The sequence below is a fragment of the Hoplias malabaricus genome, chromosome 7 (genome assembly GCF_029633855.1).
Source record: "Hoplias malabaricus isolate fHopMal1 chromosome 7, fHopMal1.hap1, whole genome shotgun sequence".
In the NCBI taxonomy this organism is placed as follows: domain Eukaryota; kingdom Metazoa; phylum Chordata; class Actinopteri; order Characiformes; family Erythrinidae; genus Hoplias; species Hoplias malabaricus.
The window spans coordinates 14907715-14927906 of record NC_089806.1 but is presented as its reverse complement, the minus strand read 5'-3'; the positions used below and the strand labels follow the sequence as shown (position 1 = coordinate 14927906).

At 37.6% G+C, this 20192-nt stretch overlaps 1 protein-coding gene across 1 annotated transcript in view; it reads right to left on the bottom strand.

Annotated features, from left to right (window-relative positions):
- Positions 1–20192, bottom strand: part of mboat2b (membrane bound O-acyltransferase domain containing 2b) — a 45851-nt gene that overhangs the window by 12592 nt on the left and 13067 nt on the right. Inside the window, exons 2-3 of the mRNA XM_066677699.1 lie at positions 12489–12634; positions 4745–4822 (exon numbers count right to left, since the gene is read on the bottom strand). Of these exons, the coding sequence (XP_066533796.1) occupies positions 4745–4822; positions 12489–12634 (224 nt within the window). The remainder of the gene's footprint in view (positions 1–4744; positions 4823–12488; positions 12635–20192) is intronic.

The following is a 20192-nucleotide window of genomic DNA, read 5'->3' as shown; positions in this document are numbered from 1 at the left end:
TATCTTGACCTAGCATGTGTCTGTATTATGTGACAAAGGTTTTATAAAGTGCCCCCAAGCCCATTTATAGGATGTAGTATGCAACATGACAGTTTCTCATGTCAGTACCCTCACACAGACACAGATTTCTCCAGATTTCCTCAGTTGTTTGACAATTCCCTCACAAAGTGGTGAGCCACAACGCATCTTTGCTGGAAGCTCCTTTCGAAACCAATCATGATAAACTCATCTGTTTTTATTGCACCTGTTATTACTTTTTTGATAGCGTTCTACAAAACATCCCAACTTCTCTGGAAATGAGGTATGTATTTTAAGTCTCTTGGGGGTGGATAGGGGTTAAGAGAAGGTGAGGAAGAAAGAGGGAGGAAAAAAAAACAATCTATTTTGCAGATAACCTGACTTGCCCCTCCTATTTTTTTTTTCTTTTCACATACTGACACATTCACACTGCTGATGACGCAGGCAACACAGGTCCCTGAGGATTGCAGTTGTGAGTGATGTGTTTAATGAGACAAGTTCCAAGGAAGTAAATTTGGGCTTGTGTGTGTGTTTGTATGTGTGTGTGTGTGCATCAGCATTTTCCATTCAGCAGTGGAAGTGTGTGACCTTGACTGACTTTTAAGTAATGATTACTCAAGATGCTTTAACACGCTGTAGCAGTTTAAATAGTTAAGCAATTTTTGTATCACTTCTGAAACATTTAAAAGATAAAGACATCTGTCCATTCAGCCCATCATTTCCAAATACAAATACAAAATATTTGTGCTTAATAACATTGAGTCAAAATTACAAATAAAGATAAAGCTGCCTTTAACACTTCTTCAGAAGTTCTATTTTACAATTCTCTAGGTCGCAGTTATGATATGTTAAGTATGCAAATGACTTTTGATCAGGGAACTATGAACAATATTAAGTAAAAATATATAAAAGAGATAAAAGAAATTTTAAAAAAAGTTACGTGAATGTCTTTAATGAAACAATCGACATGTGTTCTGCCCATTTACTATAATCCATGGCAGCTTCACCCTGTCTGTGTTTTGGCACCATGACATTTTGTTACTGACATATCTGCAGCTTGGAATGTTGGGGCTCATCAAACAACTGAGCTTTCCACGTGTAAATGCAACACTGTTGTGGCATTCATGTGTTCTCTTCTCATTATGATATTTCCATCAGGATTTAAAGACACCATTATTAAAATATTAAAACGTTTAGATTGCTTATCTTTATAATGATACGGTAGATTGAGTTACAGCTGTTTTTGGTCCTGGAATTTTGGGCTGAATCTAAATATATTCCAGGAACATTCTGTTTGTATCTGATCCACCTGAATGCACCAAGTTTAGAATCTGAATGCAAATGACAGCCATTCTGTCTTGAACCTGGATCCAAATAGCAGACTGAATGAAAGTCAACATTACTAATAATGTGTGTCAGACTGTGGAAAACATTTTAAACTCTGGTACCAGGGTCTGGATATTGTGCTGTGGCAGATTACTGAGCTACATGTCTTCCAGATGCGCATTTGGTCCTGACTAACTGTCAGCAAGAGACAGTAATGGAATCAAAATATAACTCTGACAGAGGCTCAGCTTGAGAAGCCTCTACACAGCCTCTCTCTTCCATAATTTGTCCACGTGTTTTAGCACTGCCTTGTTACACATGCTCTTTATGTATGGACTGATTAGATATACCTAATGTTATGTCAAGGTGTATTAGCTTTCCCACAGGAGGGTCTGCAATATTCACTTACAACATTATGGTTACAGAAATTGATTAGCCACATCTTATAAGATAAAACTACAGGAAAATACAATAGTATTTTGAAAAAAATGCTGTCACTGATTATAAGCAACTATAATCAGCATGGGTCTAAGTTTTAGCCCCATCACCTGGAGAAAACTGGTTAAATTCCAGGTGATGCCATACCTTTCAATAGGCTTTGCTCTCAGGGTGCGCATAATTGCCCCACTCCACACCAGTCCCTGGTGCAAGGTAGCATGTGCAACATCTGTTATCCAACTTGCACCATGTGACAGATTTTGACAGTTTGGGTTCTCCACCTCTGATTCGCAAAACTTTTCAGAGGTGATGCATAGGTAGCAGTTCAAAAAATAAATAAATAAAATAAATAAATAAAAAGTGGGTTGGTCTCATATCTTGGAGGAAGCATGTGTTAGCCTCCACCACACACCTCTTGGAGGGAGCATCTGTTCATCTCCCCCATCCTAAAGTTGGTGGCACTGTGTAAATATTGGCAAAAGCTAGGGATGAAAAAAAACCTTCAGTAAAATTTAATTATCTCGTATTTAGGACCTGATGCCTGGGATCAAACCTGGTCTTAGCCTAGATCAGTTGCCCAATTGGTGGCCCGCAAGAATTAAACCTTTGGCCTGCCGCCAACACAGCCACAATGGGTTTGTGTCCTCGTATTTTTGCACGTGAAATTCCAAATTTTTCACCACTACTGCTAGAATACCACTGCTCTTCAGATGTGAAACTGCTGAGTCAAAATTCAGGAACGTTTACAGAGCTGATCACTGGCCTCGTTCTTGTGTGTTGAGAAACGTCATCAGTCGCAGCCCAAGTCCTGTTCTATTTAAAAGTCCACATATAGCCAAGTACAGTCCAAATACGTGGAAGTGTTCTTGCTCCACCCGTATTATCGAGGATGCATTGGGACTTCTTTAGACTTGAGATACTCAGATATCTCAGAATGTATTTCACACCAACCTTAGCGCGATAGCTTTTTCCCGCCACTGAGACTCAAGTAGGTTGGTGTTCCAATTACAGAACGACAAAATCCAGTGTCCTCAGAGCTTTGTACTCTCAAGTCGAACTCGCCAAGTTTGTACAACCAAGTACGGCAGTTCAAACCGGAAGTCCCTTCTACTGAGAAACAGCCTAAGTGAAATGCAAAAACCCAGTGTGACTGAGGCTTAATGCTACTGGTGCCAAAAAGAAAAAAAAGCAAAAGAATCAATGAGCACCGCCAATTTCAGATCTCACTGCTGTCTCTCATTGAATGGTGAGTAAAATCATATTACTGTAGTTAGTTATGCCTACCTATTTACATAGACATAATCATAACCATTGTAATACTACTACTACTACTAATATGATTACCAAAATAAAATCTCTTTTCCCATACTGTATGAAATATGAGAATGACACACTGCCCCTTGACTTTGCGATGTTGGTTGGATGTGAACCTTGAGGAAAAGTAATTGGGGACCCATGTCTGGGCCATAGACTTTTACTTAAGACTCCAGCTGTTTCAGTCGTTCAGTTGTACTCACTTTAGCAATTAACATTATTCAGCCTTGGTTCCGGTTCCTGAGTGCAAGAAACTTCCTCTTTTTTACTGCATCTATTATTTGGCCTTGTATGTTCTCTTTTTGCTCCCCAATGTAATAACACTAATAAGATTTAATTTCCATTTAAACATACTGAGAGAGACTGATGCTCTGTGGCTGAACTGAAGGCACTCTTTTATTCTAATTATCTGTGGGTCAGTTTTCAGCTGCTTCATAATGTAGATCCTGCACTGAGACTGGATCACTGCACAAAACAACTTTATTCTTTTATGATAAATATAAATTCATACCTAGATCAGCTCACAACCATATATAGAAATTTATATAGAAATTCTGCCTTTAGTGAAGAACAAACGCCATTTACACAAAAGTGTGAACATTGTGTAAAATGCAACAACAAAAAAAGAATCATTGATTTGTTCATTGTTGTGACAGTTAAATTACAAATGAACAAAGAAATATTTCCAATTTTCCATATATTAAATAATTGTGTTGTTAATATGAACACATTTAGAATTTAAAGACTGCAACCCTCTCCAAAATGTTGGGCCAGAAGCATTTCCCACTGTGTTACTGACCTTTCCTTTTAATCCTTTGATATCAGAGGTTACTAGTTGTTTTAACTTTGCAAATGGAATTTTGTCCAGTCTAGAGTTCAAGTTAACTGAGCTCTTGGGTCTTAAAGAAATGTCTGTGACATGCTTTGGTCCAAGTTCCACAAGGAACAAATAACAGAGCACCATTCTCCCACTGTCTAAACACCCCTGCTCAGAACACCTGATTTCAGCACCAGTTCCTTTAATTGAGAATAAGCCACAGCTCTGTTCAGCACAAGAGGCCATAAGTTAGTCAGGAGGCTCTGCATTTTAGAAATTTTACTAATTTTCATTCCCCAATCTCATTGTGTATTTGGGAAATTTTTTAGTTTTTTCAAAATATTCCCCATTTAACGCATGTCATACATTATGAAAAGGAGACAGATCTGTACTGCAGGAATGCTGTAGGGCATACAAAATGAGACCTGGCATTATCTTGCAGAAACAACAATGCACTTTGCTTTGATAGCAGCATTATGTATGACAGATAAGGAAAGACTTACATTCTTTGCAATCTTGCATAGAGAAATGTTGATTTTACAGTTGGAAAACTCCCTCTCCTGAAGCTTGGCTTGAAATCAGAGGTTTGGTGTGATGTGGCTATAAAACTGATTGTTATTTGGCACCCATCACATTGAAATGACTGCTTGGTTTACTTTAGAAGCTATACCAATGTAACCAATTCAGAACTATAACATTCACAATCACTAGCTCAAATCAACTGTTATCTGCAAGAAAAGCCAACACCAAGGAGCCAAGCGTCCAGCAAAGTTTTCATTGCTCACAATGCTCTACTGGTTCTGCAGTGTGAAAGTAAAGGTGAAGACTCACTTGTGCATGTGTTCAACTCCAGCCAGGATCATGATGCCATAAGTGATTCCACTCTGCACCAGGAAATGGAGAGCATACCTGAAAAAGAGAAGAAAACCTAGCTTCATCAGACGCATGCACATTGTACTGTACTTCAATAATAGATACAAAAATATACACACACACCCACCTGCTTCCAGTAACTGTTAATGGCATATTTATATTTTTGTGGAAGAGAATCTGGCATCACCATCTCACTGTAACACTAATCCTAACAGCACGCGTCTCCAGCTTTTCTCTCAGAGACGTAAAAGTGGAAGGGTGTCTGCTGCTCAGCTTCAGTAAACAAAATACATTTTTAATGGGATGATTTTTTTTTTGGTAGGCTGATGCAACAAAAGCATCTGAATCTGGATTCCTCTTAGGCATTAACCTCACATACACCCCAATGCTTCATTTTACACCATGATTCATCTCTCAAAGAGCTGTTAAGTGAGTATTAAATTATCTCATGATGTTATTTTTTAACACTACATATTCTTGCTATATCACCAACCCCTGAGTAATGTAAACCTTAGATATTTTCATGAAAAACTATATGTATCAGAATCTATAGACACATGGGTACAATGCACTAAAAATACTGCCATCAAAAACTAATTTGGGATACAATTCTGTTATGCAAATTCTACTAAAAAATAATTAATTTCACTATTTACCCAGATTTCTCTAGTGCAGATGGTCAATTCCAGCTTCTATATAAAAATCCCCAAATCCGACACAATATGGCCAAGTTTGGAGGGTGGAGGCAAGCATATGTTTCTTCTTAGACATGTGTCCTGTGAAGCTGACTACAGCTTCTTCTCAAACTGCAGTTAACACAAGGCCATTGGATAACTTAACATTCCTGCAGGAAAATTTGCAATGCCTACATCTGCTAACCCAGGTTACGTTGTGCTTCTGATGAGAGGAGGAGAAGGATCAGCCTTCTCCCTAACTATGCAGAGAGCAAGGCCAATTGTGCTTAATTGAACTTCCGTTCCTAGATGACTAGAGCATCTTCAGGAACCAAATTGGTAATCTCCCGAAGACAGGACCCAAGATTAGACCAATGCGCCACTCCCAAACCCTTCCTTCTTTTACTGTTTAAAGAAGCATGCTGGCGTATGATCTTTAAGTACTGACACCATCCACAGCTCAGAAAAAAAAAACTACTGTTTATCACGAACACAACACAAATCACAGTGATGGCCAATGCATTCCATACTTTCAGCTGTAGTTCAACACTGAACCCTCCTCCTGAGGCCCCATAGCATTTCGAGGGACAGAGTGGTGGAGATAGGGGCAGGGACAAATTGCATATTTAAAGATTTGTTATTAAATATTCAGAGGCTAGATTAAATCAAAAGGTGTAGTGTTGCAACTAAGTTACTTTTAAGGCATTAGTAGATTTTTGGAACTAAACATATGTTCTGAGGAACAGAAATGAGCTGATAAGGGTTTAATCTATGAATGGAGAGGGACTTCAATACAATATGTACAAATCATGCTGAAACTACATGTTTTATTGATTTTTGTAAGTGAAAATCCATTCTCATCCTCTATAGGGAACGCATCTATACCGTTTACGAGCTGAACTTAACACAATGAAATAAATAAATAAACAAAGGAACGAATGAAGATATACATTAAAGTTAAAAATTAAAATGTGGCCCAACTTCATAAAAAATGTGCACTAAAATTTGCAGAAAATGTGTGATATTAAGTTTCTTCCTTGACCAGGAAGTAAAAATCTCCTTTGAAAGTACTATGACGAGGGAGTGTACACACTTTTCCATCTGACTGTTAATGCATATATAGAAATCCAATAAATTAATTCATTCATTGTCTGAATCCACTTATCCAGTTCAGGGTCGCATTGGGTCCGGAGCCTACCTGGAATCATTGGGCGCAAAGTGGGAACACACCCAGGAGGGGGCGCCAGTCCTTCACAGGGTGACACACATTCACTCACACCTATGGATATTTTTAAGTCGCCAATCCACCTACCGTGTGTTTTTGGACTGTGGGAGGAAACCAGAGGAAACCCACGCAGACACAGGGAGAACACACCTCACTCCTCACAGACAGTCACCCGGAGCGGGACTTGAACACACAACTTCCAGGTCCCTGGAGCTGTGTGACTGCGACACTACCTGCTGCACCACAGTGCCGCCCTTGCAATAAATTGCATAATCATATAATTAAAATGTAAGAGCCGTTTAATTTCATACTGAAAACTGAAGAGATTCTATAAGAATAAATTAAGGGTTTTATAATACCTCTGACATCTGCAGGGGGTGGTCAGTCATTCTGAATGTCAGTAAAAATCCTTTTGCTAGAAACACTTTAGAACCTCTGGCCCTCCTCGGTTCACCTGCTCTTTCCTATACAGTCTGTCCATAAACACGAAGTGACATGTGGAGACAGGTAGAGTCAGGCAGGTCTGGGTAAACTGCCTCACTTCTGCCCTTCAGTCTCTCCTTCAGAGCTGACATTTTGACCAATCAGTTTTAACTGAGAATAACAGCTGAGCAAACCTCACATACACAGAGCTCTCAGTTTGGCAGAAACAGCCACCTTGTGCCTATGCTCTGTGGTGATTTTATTACACACCAGCCATACACTCAGATGTACAGTTACCAACTACACTCCACTTGCTGTACAGTGTAAATATGTCCACCTTAAAATTTTACATTCAGAGAAAAGAAACCACCTTGTGTTCTTACACATACAGGTTTCAAAAGGGGTTTGGAAGATGAGCCACAGAAAAAATGTTGTTCAAGAACATTTCAACAATTAGTTCTCTCAGAAAACATTCTAATGAGATTATTGACTTGTAGGACATTTGTAATTTATATATATTTATATATATATAAATATATAAAAAGAGTGATGTCTTAATATAAATATATACTTGCACAGAAATAAATAGCATATCTGAATAGCCACAGGGGTTGCAAAATGCCCATTATATGTAATAATAACATTAGTCTTTAAATTTGAACATTTTCACCATGTACACAGCATACACACATTTCTTATTATCGCAGCATGTTTCAAGTTCAAATTAATTTTCATCTGAGGTAAAGATTGTATTCGATTTCCAATATCTTTCAATACAAGTGTCCTAAATGTTCAAAGGACTAATATAAAACTATACACATTGGTTTAGCTAAAATAAGCTGACGTGTAGAAAAAAATAAATAAATAAAAAAAAATAAAAACAAAAGATTGCTGCTGATTTATAACAAATTGAAAATGATTCATTCACTCATCCATTGTCTGTTTCCGCTTATCCAGTTCAGGGTCACAGTGAGTCTGGGGACCCTGGAATCATTGGGCGCAAGGTAGGAACACACCCTGGAGGGGGCGCCAGTCCTTCACAGGGCGACACACACTCATACACTCACACCTATGGACACTTTTGAGTCACCAATCCACCTACCAACGTGTTTTTGGACCGTAGGAGGAAACCTGAGCACCCGGAAGAAACCCACACAGACACAGGGAGAACACACAAGGTTTGTTTCAGGTTTTGCACAGGACAGTGCATTTATGTAGAAAAACTTTAAATGTATAAAGGATCATTATACTTAAATGTGCAGGACCACAAATATAGGTGGTGAACTAGTCACTGTACAACAATCACAGAAGCACAGTACTTTTTACTTTCATTTTGGTATATTAAATGTGTTGCTTTCATAGGGTTAGGGTATTTGCTGTGTTGCTGGGGTTTTAAAAACCACACACTGGTTATGAACTGTCCTGCAAGAATTCAGTGCTACAGCATATGTGCTGCAGCATTTTAGTGTCTCCATGACCTTGAAACATGCATTTTAGCCTTTTTTCTGCCCTGAGCCAAACCCTAACTGCACTTGTTTTTTTTTTTTTGTTTGTTTTGTTTTTTAAGATTTTTTTTTCAAGTCAAAATGGGAGCTCGGCACAAGGTGAGTTTCTGGGTTATGGGAGTCTAATAGGCTGAAATAAACAGCATGCTTATATGTAAATGGGTATAAAACCAAAGTGTCTCGGTCTGGTATGCTGGACTTTCTCTCTCTGCTCACGGCTGAAAAGCAAAATTTTCGAAAATTTTAGACAATTAAGAGGCCACCAAATATTAAAAAGCATGAACGGATATTTCTCTTTTCCTGCTTCATAGGTGGGTAATATTAACTTTTTTTGCTGTAGTTTGAATTGACTCTAAATTTGGGAGGTAATTAACTGCATGAAAGTAATCAGGGACCTGATTGTGGACCTGAGGTGCTACAAAACTAAACAAGTTGAGTAAAAAATGAGCTTCTGTGGTAATTCAAACAGAGAATTAAAAAAATTTTTAATTCAGCCACATACAAACAGTCGTTTTTCCCCCCTCAAACATACCATTCCACCTTAAAAAGGTACAGAGTTTCTAAACATAAACAAGTCAGAGAATAGCGTTTCACCACAATCGTAGATGTCCCCTAGAGAAATGTCAATGATAATATTAATGTTGATACTGTCAGGCAGTATATTTCGTCATGATTACAAACTATTATAGAATTGTTATAGAGTATTTTATGTTTGCACTCAACTCATTTTAAGGTAGGCTTATATAGTCATATTCATAAGTTTGGGAACCCCTTGTTAAATTACATATCTTCAAAATAAGTTTTTAAATCTACACGTTACAAATATAAAAACAGATTTACAATGAAAACATATTTAAAGCAACAATTTAACAAATGGAAAACAACAGAACAATATTAAATACTGTGAAAGCTATATTTCACAGTTCATTTAAAATATATTTATATTAAATTATTTCTGAAAAAATATTGTTTTTTTCAGATATTGTTGTAATAAAATATTGTTGTAATAAAATTATAAGAGTATTTAAAAAGGCAAAATATAGGAGGCAATGTGTAACTTCTGTTGTTCCTGCAGTTGTACTGCACACTCAAATCTAACACATTTCTGGCAAATGGTAAAGAGTAATGGAGTGCATTACTGTAAACACCTCATGCAAAAACCCTTGTCCTTGGTGCTGCCTCTAAGTGCACAGTTTCCATGATGCACCGCTGCACTTAGAACAGTTGTTTAACCCATTAATGCACTGCTTAAATCCCTAGCAACCTATGCCTCCATTTACACCACTATAGTTCACTGAGTAACATTTTTTGTATCATAAGTTTTTTGTAATTTCAGCCTTGGGTACTGTAACTTTACTCTGCATCACATTGAGCCTAACTTCACTGTTATAATTGCTGAACTCAGTGGATTCCTTTTTCCAAAACACTAGAGTTGCCAAAAATCTTAGAGATCAAGAAATAATCAATACAATACCTCTGACCTTAACAAGCTCATACATGAATAAAGCATAGATAAATGTTAAAAATTACATCAGCCTTTTATTTTGAATCAAAACTCTAATATGTGAAACTCATTTTGTACTGTCTATATAATTAAAGTTCTGGTGTAGGTGGTGAAACCCTTTAACACCCTGCCCTTAAGAAGATGTCACAGCACTGCACCGATGAAGTTGGCAGGATGCATGCACTGAGTGCACTAATTGGGGCAACCAAACAAGGAAGAAAAAAAAAAAAAAAAAAGAAATCAGAACCAAGTCTGCGTACTGATTTTAACAACTTCACAATGCAGCACAGAATTTGTGGTGGTGGGGTAATGAGCGGGTAAATGAGTCCCTGAATTACAGCAACTGTGTGTGGGTGTAAGTGGGAGGAGCCAAGGAGGAGTCGGAGCAGGAATGAACCAGAGGAAGACTATTCCTAGGAAGAATAATCCAAGTCCAGGGTCCCAAGAAGGGGCTCTTATATGCTCTTTCATGCTCTAATTTTGGGCCTTAAACCCTTGCATAATGATTATGAGGCTAGATATACAGAAACACACACATTGTACAGACACTGTGGTGGTTTAATAAGAGTGTGTAAACATGTCTGAACTAATTAAAGATTGCAAGGTGCCAAGGAGTTCATCCATGCTTTATTAACATGAGCAAAGCCTATTGATCTGTTTGTCCAGGGAAATTGCATCTGCTAACAAGTCCAGGATTGCCACAGTTGCTCTAACATCGATACAGCCTTGAGAACAGTGCTTCTGATTTATGTAATGTTATCGGCACAGGTTCTTTCACTCTGTAATAAGAATAAGGCCCTCTGCCCATCCCAGCAGCATCAGTAAAAATAATCTACAGCCCTACCGATGTTTTATAACTATTTGACTTTGTAAATCATTCCCAAAATGCTCTCAGAGTTTATAGAAGAGGGCAGTAATATCTAAGGCTGTTAGCAGAGACAGCTCATTTTGGAAGTGCTCAAAGGCACATTTAAAAAAAAAATTGAGATTTAGAGTGCTTTTAGAGCACTGCATTACACAAACACACAAGAAAACACATACACACACACCCCAAAACAAAAAAAAGTAATTTAATGCTTATCTTTTTACTATGCCTATCAGCCTATTTTGGTGAGACCCTTTAAAAAAAATGTTTAATAAAGTGCTTATATTCAGTGTCAATATACAGCATGTTAACAAGTAATAGGTTATAAAATTATAGCCCCTTCTATCTCTACATGCCCATCACTACTTTTAAGAGGCATTTAAAATATCTTTTTAAAGACTGCTTTTTCAACTTTGTAGATTTTAAGGAACACTGGGTAGAAATTTTTGACCTAAAAATGTTCCACTGACCTGTAATAGGAAGAATAGAGCCGATGTCATTGCTTCTCCAGGCTAAGCACAGCTGAAACCACACTATGTAAATTTACAGGAGGGTAGGAAACCACTTCACTCCCTGCTAATTTCGGTAAAGTGCTGTAAAAATTATTTACACTAGGGGGAGTCCAAATAAATAAATAAATAAATAAATTAAAATCTCACAAAATCTTGCTTATTTGTTTGGTGTTATTTTCTGTGATTTATAAATTCTGTAACTTTTAGGCTTATTCTTTGAACTGTAAAAAACATCTGGTTAAAGGATGAGTTTAGGGCATATTTGGTTTAAACTATTTCTCTTTTATTATGTTGAAAAGCTAAATATAGAAAATAACTCAAACAAAAAGAACAAAAAAGAATCAGAAACCCACTGAGATATGGAGCATTTTTAGCCACTTATGTATTCTGGGTGCCACGGTGGCGCAACAGGTGGTGTTTTTCCACTCCAGTGTCCAGTGCTTGAGCCCCATGACTTTGATGTGCTCTCCTTCTGTGCGCTACGTTTTTCTCACACAGTACAAAAACACACATTTGTAGGTGGCTGCTCAAAAGTGTTCATAGCTGTGAGTGTGTGTGGGGAAGTTTGTGTGGTGCCCTGTGATGAACTGGTTCCCCAATCCAGGGTGTGATTCTGCTTTGCACCCAGTGACTCTGTGTAACCTCAGCACAGACCACAACCCTGAACTGGACAAGCTGTTACAGATAATGATTGAGTGAATATACTATGTTTTAAAAATCTATTGCATCAAGGCACCACTGCATTATATTAAATTGAAAAAAATATGTATTATTATGTAAACCTTGTACTCCTACTGTTTAATGTAAAACCATCACAGGATTTTTCTTCATTGACATGTCCTGACACTAAAAATCAATGGTAAAATTCAAAGCTGTATTTATGTTTAAGATGTTCACAGACTCATGAGTCAGATGCAGTTTAAGAATCAGTGAATCTAATTACCAAACCTCACACTGATGATTGTAGTGTGCTGAGTTGAAAGAAGAGACTCACCAGCCAAAGCAGAAGAGGGCGAAATACAAGCCCAGCAGCGTGGCCACCACATGCCGGACCAAGGGGCTGGTCTTACTGGGGTGCAGGTAGAGACGGAACCAGAAAGCTGTGATGAGAGCACACAGCTGACACACCACAAAATTCACCTAAAACACACAAGAGTCCTGAGTGACTTCACCAGTGCAGTAGAAAAACATGAACAGCTACTTTCAAAACACACTGGTTAAGATCAGCTTTATCTAAACATGTTCATTTTTTGATAAATCTATGAATGCCAGACCTAATCATTCCACATCAGTATTTGACCTCATTATTGCTCTTGCACAAATGCAATCAAAGCCTCACAGCAATATTCCAGCTTCTAGTTTTAAGCCTTCTCAGTAGAGTGGAGGCTGTTACTACAGCTTTTCCATGTACTTCCAAGTACAACTACATCTGTAACTATCATGTATTTTCAATTTCAGATATTTTGGAAATTAAGGAGAGCATTTTAACCATGATTTTTACCAAGTAACTAAGCATGGCAGTAAACATTCAGAAGTAGGCACATTTTTGGACTGTACTTGGAAATTAAAACTGAATGTTGCCACAAATTACAACCACCAGTTAGCAGAGGGTTTAGAGCAGGCAAATGCTAGAATATAGATGATCAAAGATTTGTGTCCCCACATAAGTACAATGATTCAAAAACATGGTATATATGTTGGTTGTTCTAATGTTCTTTCGAATTTCCAATATTTTAACTACTGTGTTAGCTGCAGCTCGAAATGCATTTCATTTGAAAAAATATTTCAAATGAAATAAATGACTAGTACAAACTTTTGGGCATGAAGAATTATTCCTTTTATCTACTATACAAAGATGTGACAAGCTGTTAATATATTTTAATTAATTTATTTTACAGATGATAATCAACTGATTATTGCATTTCATGCAAGAGAAATAAAGCATGGAATGAATAAGAAGCAAAGACAGATTACAGAAACTGGCAGCCTGCAGCTGCAACAGATGACTTCTGAAAGTCAAAATTTCAGTTTAGTATTTCTGACAGATGACAATCGCAGTGTCAGGTCATATGTCACAGTCAGCTCAAGGCTCGGAGTAACAGAACGCTGACAGGTGATGTCAGTATCAGAGGAAATAATGAGTAGTAGAGATTGCACTGTCATAGCCAACCATGTGGGAGGGGAAAAAAGTGTCTGAGGAATGATTCAGTGCTTTCCAACAAAACTGAGGTGTAAAACAGTCGCAGTCCTAATGGGGTTCCCAGAGTACTACACTACCCACAATGCCCTGTAACCCAGATAAAGCTTTTGTTCTTCACAGTCCAGGTTCTAAAGGCGCATGGTAGAGAGGCGCTGTGCCTCAGGAGGGAACTTTTTTCAGATCAGTGCCAGGGAAAAAAAAAATCTGCAGTCATCATGGGCTGCACTATATAGACCCAGTGACCCCATGTATAAATGCGTAACATGTATTCTGTTGTGAAACATCAGAGATAAATGTCATGCTAGCTCTATAAAAGGAAGACCCCCACAAGGTGTGCCACCCACTGTTTAACTGTTACACTCAGCCCTTAAACCCTCATCTGCAGTCAGCCTCTGTATAACCACTATTCACCAGTAGCCCACAGCAAAGCACAGACTTGTTCTGCGACATCTTATACATCTGTCACACAGCCCAGCCAGGACCACAGAGCAGGCCAAGGGCATTATGAGAGATTCTTGGCAACATATACTGCTCCCAAGTTATTCCTTGCACAGCGTGGAGAAAATGAGAAACAAATGAGGGAAAGAGATAGAGGGAGAGGGAGAGTGATGCAAAGCGAGGGACAGTGAGGTACAGAGAGGGAAAGAAGGAGAAAATGAGATATAGCAAAGGGTGAGAGAGAATGAGAGAAATTGAGATAGTGCCAGAGAGTCAGTTTATGTTAGGGCACAGTAAGGGAGAGACTGGGAGAGTGAGGGAAAGAGATGAGAGTGAGAATGATGTAAAGTGAGAGAGAATGAAGGGGGATAGACAGGGAAAAAAAATAAATAAATAAACAGTATATAATAATAAATTATATTTATCAATTTATTAATTCATTCATTCATTGTCTGTAACTGCTTTTCCAATTCAGGGTCGTGGTGGGTCCAGAGCCTACCAGAAATCACTGGGTGCAAGGCAGGCACACACCCTGGAGGGGGCGCCAGTCCTTCACAGGGCAACACGCACACCTACGGACACTTTGAGTCGCCAATACACCTACCAACGTGTGTTTTTGGACCAAGGGAGGAAACTGGAGCACCCGGAGGAAACCCATGCAGACACAGGGAGAACACACTAAGCTCATCACAGTCACCCAGAGCGGGACTTATAACCTCCAGGTCTATATTTATATAGCACTTTTCAAAAACTCAAAGACGCTTACAATAATCAATACATAAAAACACTGAAATGATTACATTTTTATGCTCTGCATGTAAACTTTGAATAGATATGGAGACTTTAGGTGTAGTGACTAAACTGATTCTAAATGTTAATTACGCATGATTTTCATGGCCATTTTTACTTTTGTTATGAACTGAATTTCTGGGATTTCTTTAAGTTACAGTGTCAGGATTGGTATTTTTGCCTCTTTCCTGTTACTTATATGTACTGCCTTCTTGACCAGAGTTCATAGCGCCCCCCAAAAAAAATAAAATAAAATAAAACACTATTGCCAACACAAATTAAAATGACCAACAGACACAGAAAGAGCTCAGCAAGAGGAAGAAATTCTCTTTGCACAACTTCAGTCTGTTTAGAACATGTATACTCTCATTACACTACTGATTAGCAGTGTTTAAACAAAACAACCCCACAAAGACACTCCTGTTGTGCTTTTGCCAAATGATGCTTTTCCGCATGAGTTATGTTCCGTGTCATTAAAATAAAGTTTTTATAGCATAATGGGTAGGCCCACTGCATTTCATGTGGCAAATCGGGGTTCAATTCTCACATTACTCTATGCTAATAACATGTTCTTGGGTGAGATTTTTAGCGTTACAGATACAGTACAATTAAAAATGTAAGTAGTTCTAAATAAAAAGCACCCCCTGTATCACAAATATATAAAATGTTACTGCAAATTGTAAGTCAAAGAAAAATATAAAAACACAACCATAATGCTCATTTAAAACTTCAAACAGAAAAGTAAACATCCAGCTCATATCAAACCAGTGCAATTGCTCTTAATTTTCAGTGTTAGGAAGGAATCATTGCAGAGAGGAATCCTTAGAGGATAAAGAGACTTAAAAGTTTCCTCCCTCCAAGCTTATCTGAGTTATAGGCTCTTCGTTTTCACTGCATGGTGTGTGCACTGCAGGGAGACCTTTCATTTCTGAGCTTGTCAGAGAGCCTCTGAGCCATTCTGACTCTATTAACAAAAACAACAATTAGGCGGTCAGTGGCCTTGCGTACACAAATCTTCATAGATCAAAAGCAGAGGTCTGGTAACCAGATGCCAGTTGTTTCCACTTTGTATTACTTGTATGACCAAGTAAATTAAAAGTCCAGTTTTGTGACTTGCAAGAATGCCTTAAAAAAAACAAAAATCAAATAAATCATTTATAACAGACAGAAATACCTGTTCAACTGGATGCTGATTTTACCAGGAAAATTTAATAAATGACAGCAGTGTGACATACTTATGACTGATGATTTCGGTATTAATGTTACCAAATAGTAGTTAATGGGGTACAAAATTCAATTACTTCTTAACTACATTTGGTTTAACTTCAAACACCAAATGCATTCTGGATGATCAGATATGTGAGGGGGAACAATGCAACTCTGACTTTTTGCAAATCACCCCATTGATGTAGTGCACTGCTCAATAAATGTATGACATCAATACATTATACTAATGTATAGTGTTACCATTGGAAATGGGCCTGTGCAATATGGACAGTGATTATTATTAAATATTTTCACAATACATTTCTCTATATTTATCAGTTTTGATAATTACCTCAGCGGGTGTGACCACTTTTATTTATTTAATTTTTTATTTTTTTATAAATGTTGTGCCAGTAGCCACAATGTTTTCAGCTGTGCTATAATATTAAGTGTTTTGGTTAATTTTGCACCAACCAACATCAGGGATTCCACAAACACTAATTACCTGTCTGTCTGATGCTGCGTGTCAGAGGAGGAGTGTGTAGCAGCGGTTTGGCCTGGTGCTTAGCACTGCATGAGTGCTAACCAAAGGAGGGAGAAGGTGGGTGTGGCAAGGCGGGAGCTTGTGCACGCCACTGATCAGATTGGGGTAGAATTCTCACAGGAACTCAAATAAATGCCAGTCAGATATCAAAACACTTTTTGGGAAAGGAGGATTGATGACAGAGAGGGCAATTTTATTTTTAAATTTTGAGGAACGAAGAGAAAAAAAAAATTTGGCTCTAGCTGACAGGGCACTTTTCTTATCCAGGGCAAAGAGCAGGTGCTTGAACACTACTGGGGGTCTATCTATGCAAGTGCCTGATGCAGTATGGAAATTACTCAAATCCACAAAGTTATCACAAGCAAATAAAAATTACAAGCAAATTGTTCATATTTTTCTAACACATGCAGTGGGTCATCACCACTATCAAAAAGAGCACATATTTCAGCTGGATTAGCATGAAAGAGAAACAAAATATATATAGCATAGCTATTGGTGGTCATCCTCTCTTGTCCTTCATCAGTGGTCACTGGATGCTGCCTACAGGATGCTGTTGGCTGTATAATTTTGGTTGCTGGGCTATTCTTAGTCCAGCAGTGACAGTGAGGGATTTAAAATCCACTTGTACCAGCACAACACACCACCACGTCAGTGTCTTGGCAAAACCAATAATGATCCAATAACCAAACAATACCTGCTCTGTGAGGAGCCTGACAACTGAAGAACAGGGTCAAAGGGATAAACAAACAGGCTACAACTGATGGACTACAGTATGTAATTGGTAGAGTGCAGAAACAATAATGTGGTCATAAAATCATAATGCTGGTTAATAGTTGTATATTACAACAAGCATTTTACCAAGCCCTTCAAAGAACGAGCAATAAATATATCCTAGCTGTCCTAAGAAAAATATTCATCTCCATTTTTGTGAATTTTTAGTTTACTAAATGTCATCATGAATGGGCCAAAAAAATGCTCCAAAGTGACTTTGAAAAAAAAAAACCTTCTTTTGACTTCCACTGAAAGATAAGGTTCTTTCTCCTGTAAAGTTACTTTTTAGGAATAACATTTTTCTTTGAACAGTGACGATATATCAACCATTGGTTCGAAATACTGCTCAAATGTGTGTGTATATATATATATATATCTATCTGTCTGATGCCAATGTTAGTGTAGATCAACATAACACTAACACCAACATCATGTTAGTGAAGGTCACACACATCACTAATAAAATATCCAATGTCAGCCAATTATTTTTTTAAGCAATTAACACCAATATGATTCTGATATCATCATTACCACAACCTCCCATAAATAGAAACAGGGCTCTAAACAGCTCTCTCGGTGGTCCATGACAGCTGGAGTGCTACAATATTCCTAATGGACCACACCCAGAGGACTGAGCCTGAGGCATGAACAGCAGAGCCATGTGACACATCACACCCTCACAGGTGGCCGGGGACAAAGCCATGAGGGATGCTCAGTTTATTGCCCATGTAACCTGAGCTCAGAGAGGCGAGACCGTGTGTTTGTGTGTGCATGTTCGGGGAGGATTGCACTTGCAACTTTATCTATACTGACAGTTACGTAGACATTTGTATATGCATTAATGCAATTAATGTCTTAGCTTAAAAGGAATTAAGTATTTTTGTCACCAAAAAGTAACAAAAAAAATATTCATCAAGGTGATTATTAATTTTCCAGTGCAACTCCAATGAGATGAATAACCAAATTGCTGTAGTCCACTTATATAGCAGAGGCAGATTCACAATAAAGTGTCTTAAAAAAAAGAAATTGTTCCTGAATGGAATTAAGAATTGGGATATTTTTCTTAACTTCATAATTAAGATTAAAATGGTAAATAGTTTTAATAATTATTATTAATAGATTAACAATAATTAAAGGTAGAGTAAAGAGGTAAATAGCAAAAAGAATGGTCACATTTTAATTTTGCATTCGTTAAAAATATATGTTCTTAACTACTTTCTTAACCTTATTAAAGCCTCACACTTTAGAGTTGAGTTTAGTCCAGTTTTGTTTAAGCCACAGATGCTCCGCCACAAGCTGACAGAGTCTGATATTTTCCATGCACAAACCTGGCCTCACTGTCAGGATTCCTGCCGGCTGCATTCTGACTGGCTCTCTGTACATCTACACACTTCAGTGTATCGTTTTGTAATAGCTCTTCTTGGTCCGACATGAATTATAAACACTGCCTTCTTCTAAATGTCATGCCAAACTTGCCAACTTATGGTTGGTCCTTTTGCCTATCAGTCAAATATATTTTCCTGCATTAGTAGGTGGTTCTTGGCCACATTAAATGGAAAAAGGCACCAGAATATCCCTAGAGAGTCTGGCAACACGAGACAAAGTCCAGGTAAGCCTCTAAAATTCAATCACTTAAATAGGTGAATTAATATCAATAATGTTTATTTAGGGTTGCAAAAATGTTGGGAAATTTAACATGGGAATTAATGGGAATATTCAAACTGTGAAACTGGAATATTCAACTGTGAAAAACTCAGTTGGTAAAAAATACACTGAAGTATAATGTTGGCTAAAATAATTAGACATGATACAAAAACAGCTGAATAGCAAAGCTACTTCTCAATCCCAGGCACATTACTGAAGGGCATTTGAGACCACACCCACTGCACTGTTCATCCCTCCATCACATATGCTGTATATGTTCAGATGATTTCTAGAATCCTGACATTCACCACTACTGAAAGCACATATTTGGATCCCAGTACTACATTTATTGACAGTAATAGCATTGAAACATTTAAGCAAATATTAAATCAAGGTGTAATCTCACAGTTGCTTGCTATCTGGTAAATCAGAAAAGCACAATGAGCAATTTCATTTAAGAGGCTTGCAGGCTAGCAAGAGGTTAGCATAGGCTAGCTACCTATATTTTATTGCTTCAAATGGGTTCTGTATCCAAGAATTAATACATATTAAATATTTAACATTTTAAAGCCCATTAAATTTAGTGTTTTTACATTTTCATTTTATTTAACAGAAGAATGCCACATGCATCAACTATGTCATCACAGGTATCATCGTTATTATTTGTATTATGCCTTCATGTCTGCTGTTGAAAAATAAATAAATAAACAATAAAAAAAAAAGGTATATTGACAATAGTGAATCCTATAGTTCCTTTAATTTTTCCATTATTTCCTTTTAATTCCAAATGTTCCCAAAATTTCTATGGAAAGTTTACATTTTGGAATATTTCCAGAGTTCCCAAGCTAGTGTTCCCATGAAAAGGTACCGGTAATTTATGCAAAATTTTCCACCCCTTTGCAACCCTATGTCTATTACAAGATTAAAAGTGAAGATTTTTCTTAAAAGTACTGTTCATTTCCTCAAAAAGAAAAAACGGCAGATTGAATCCGTGTTGGGGTGGGCGATATGGCCCTAAAATAATAAAATGATATTGTAGGGTATTTTCACGACAACAATATCCTTGGAGATATGACGAAACAATGTAAAAACATTTTTTATTACAA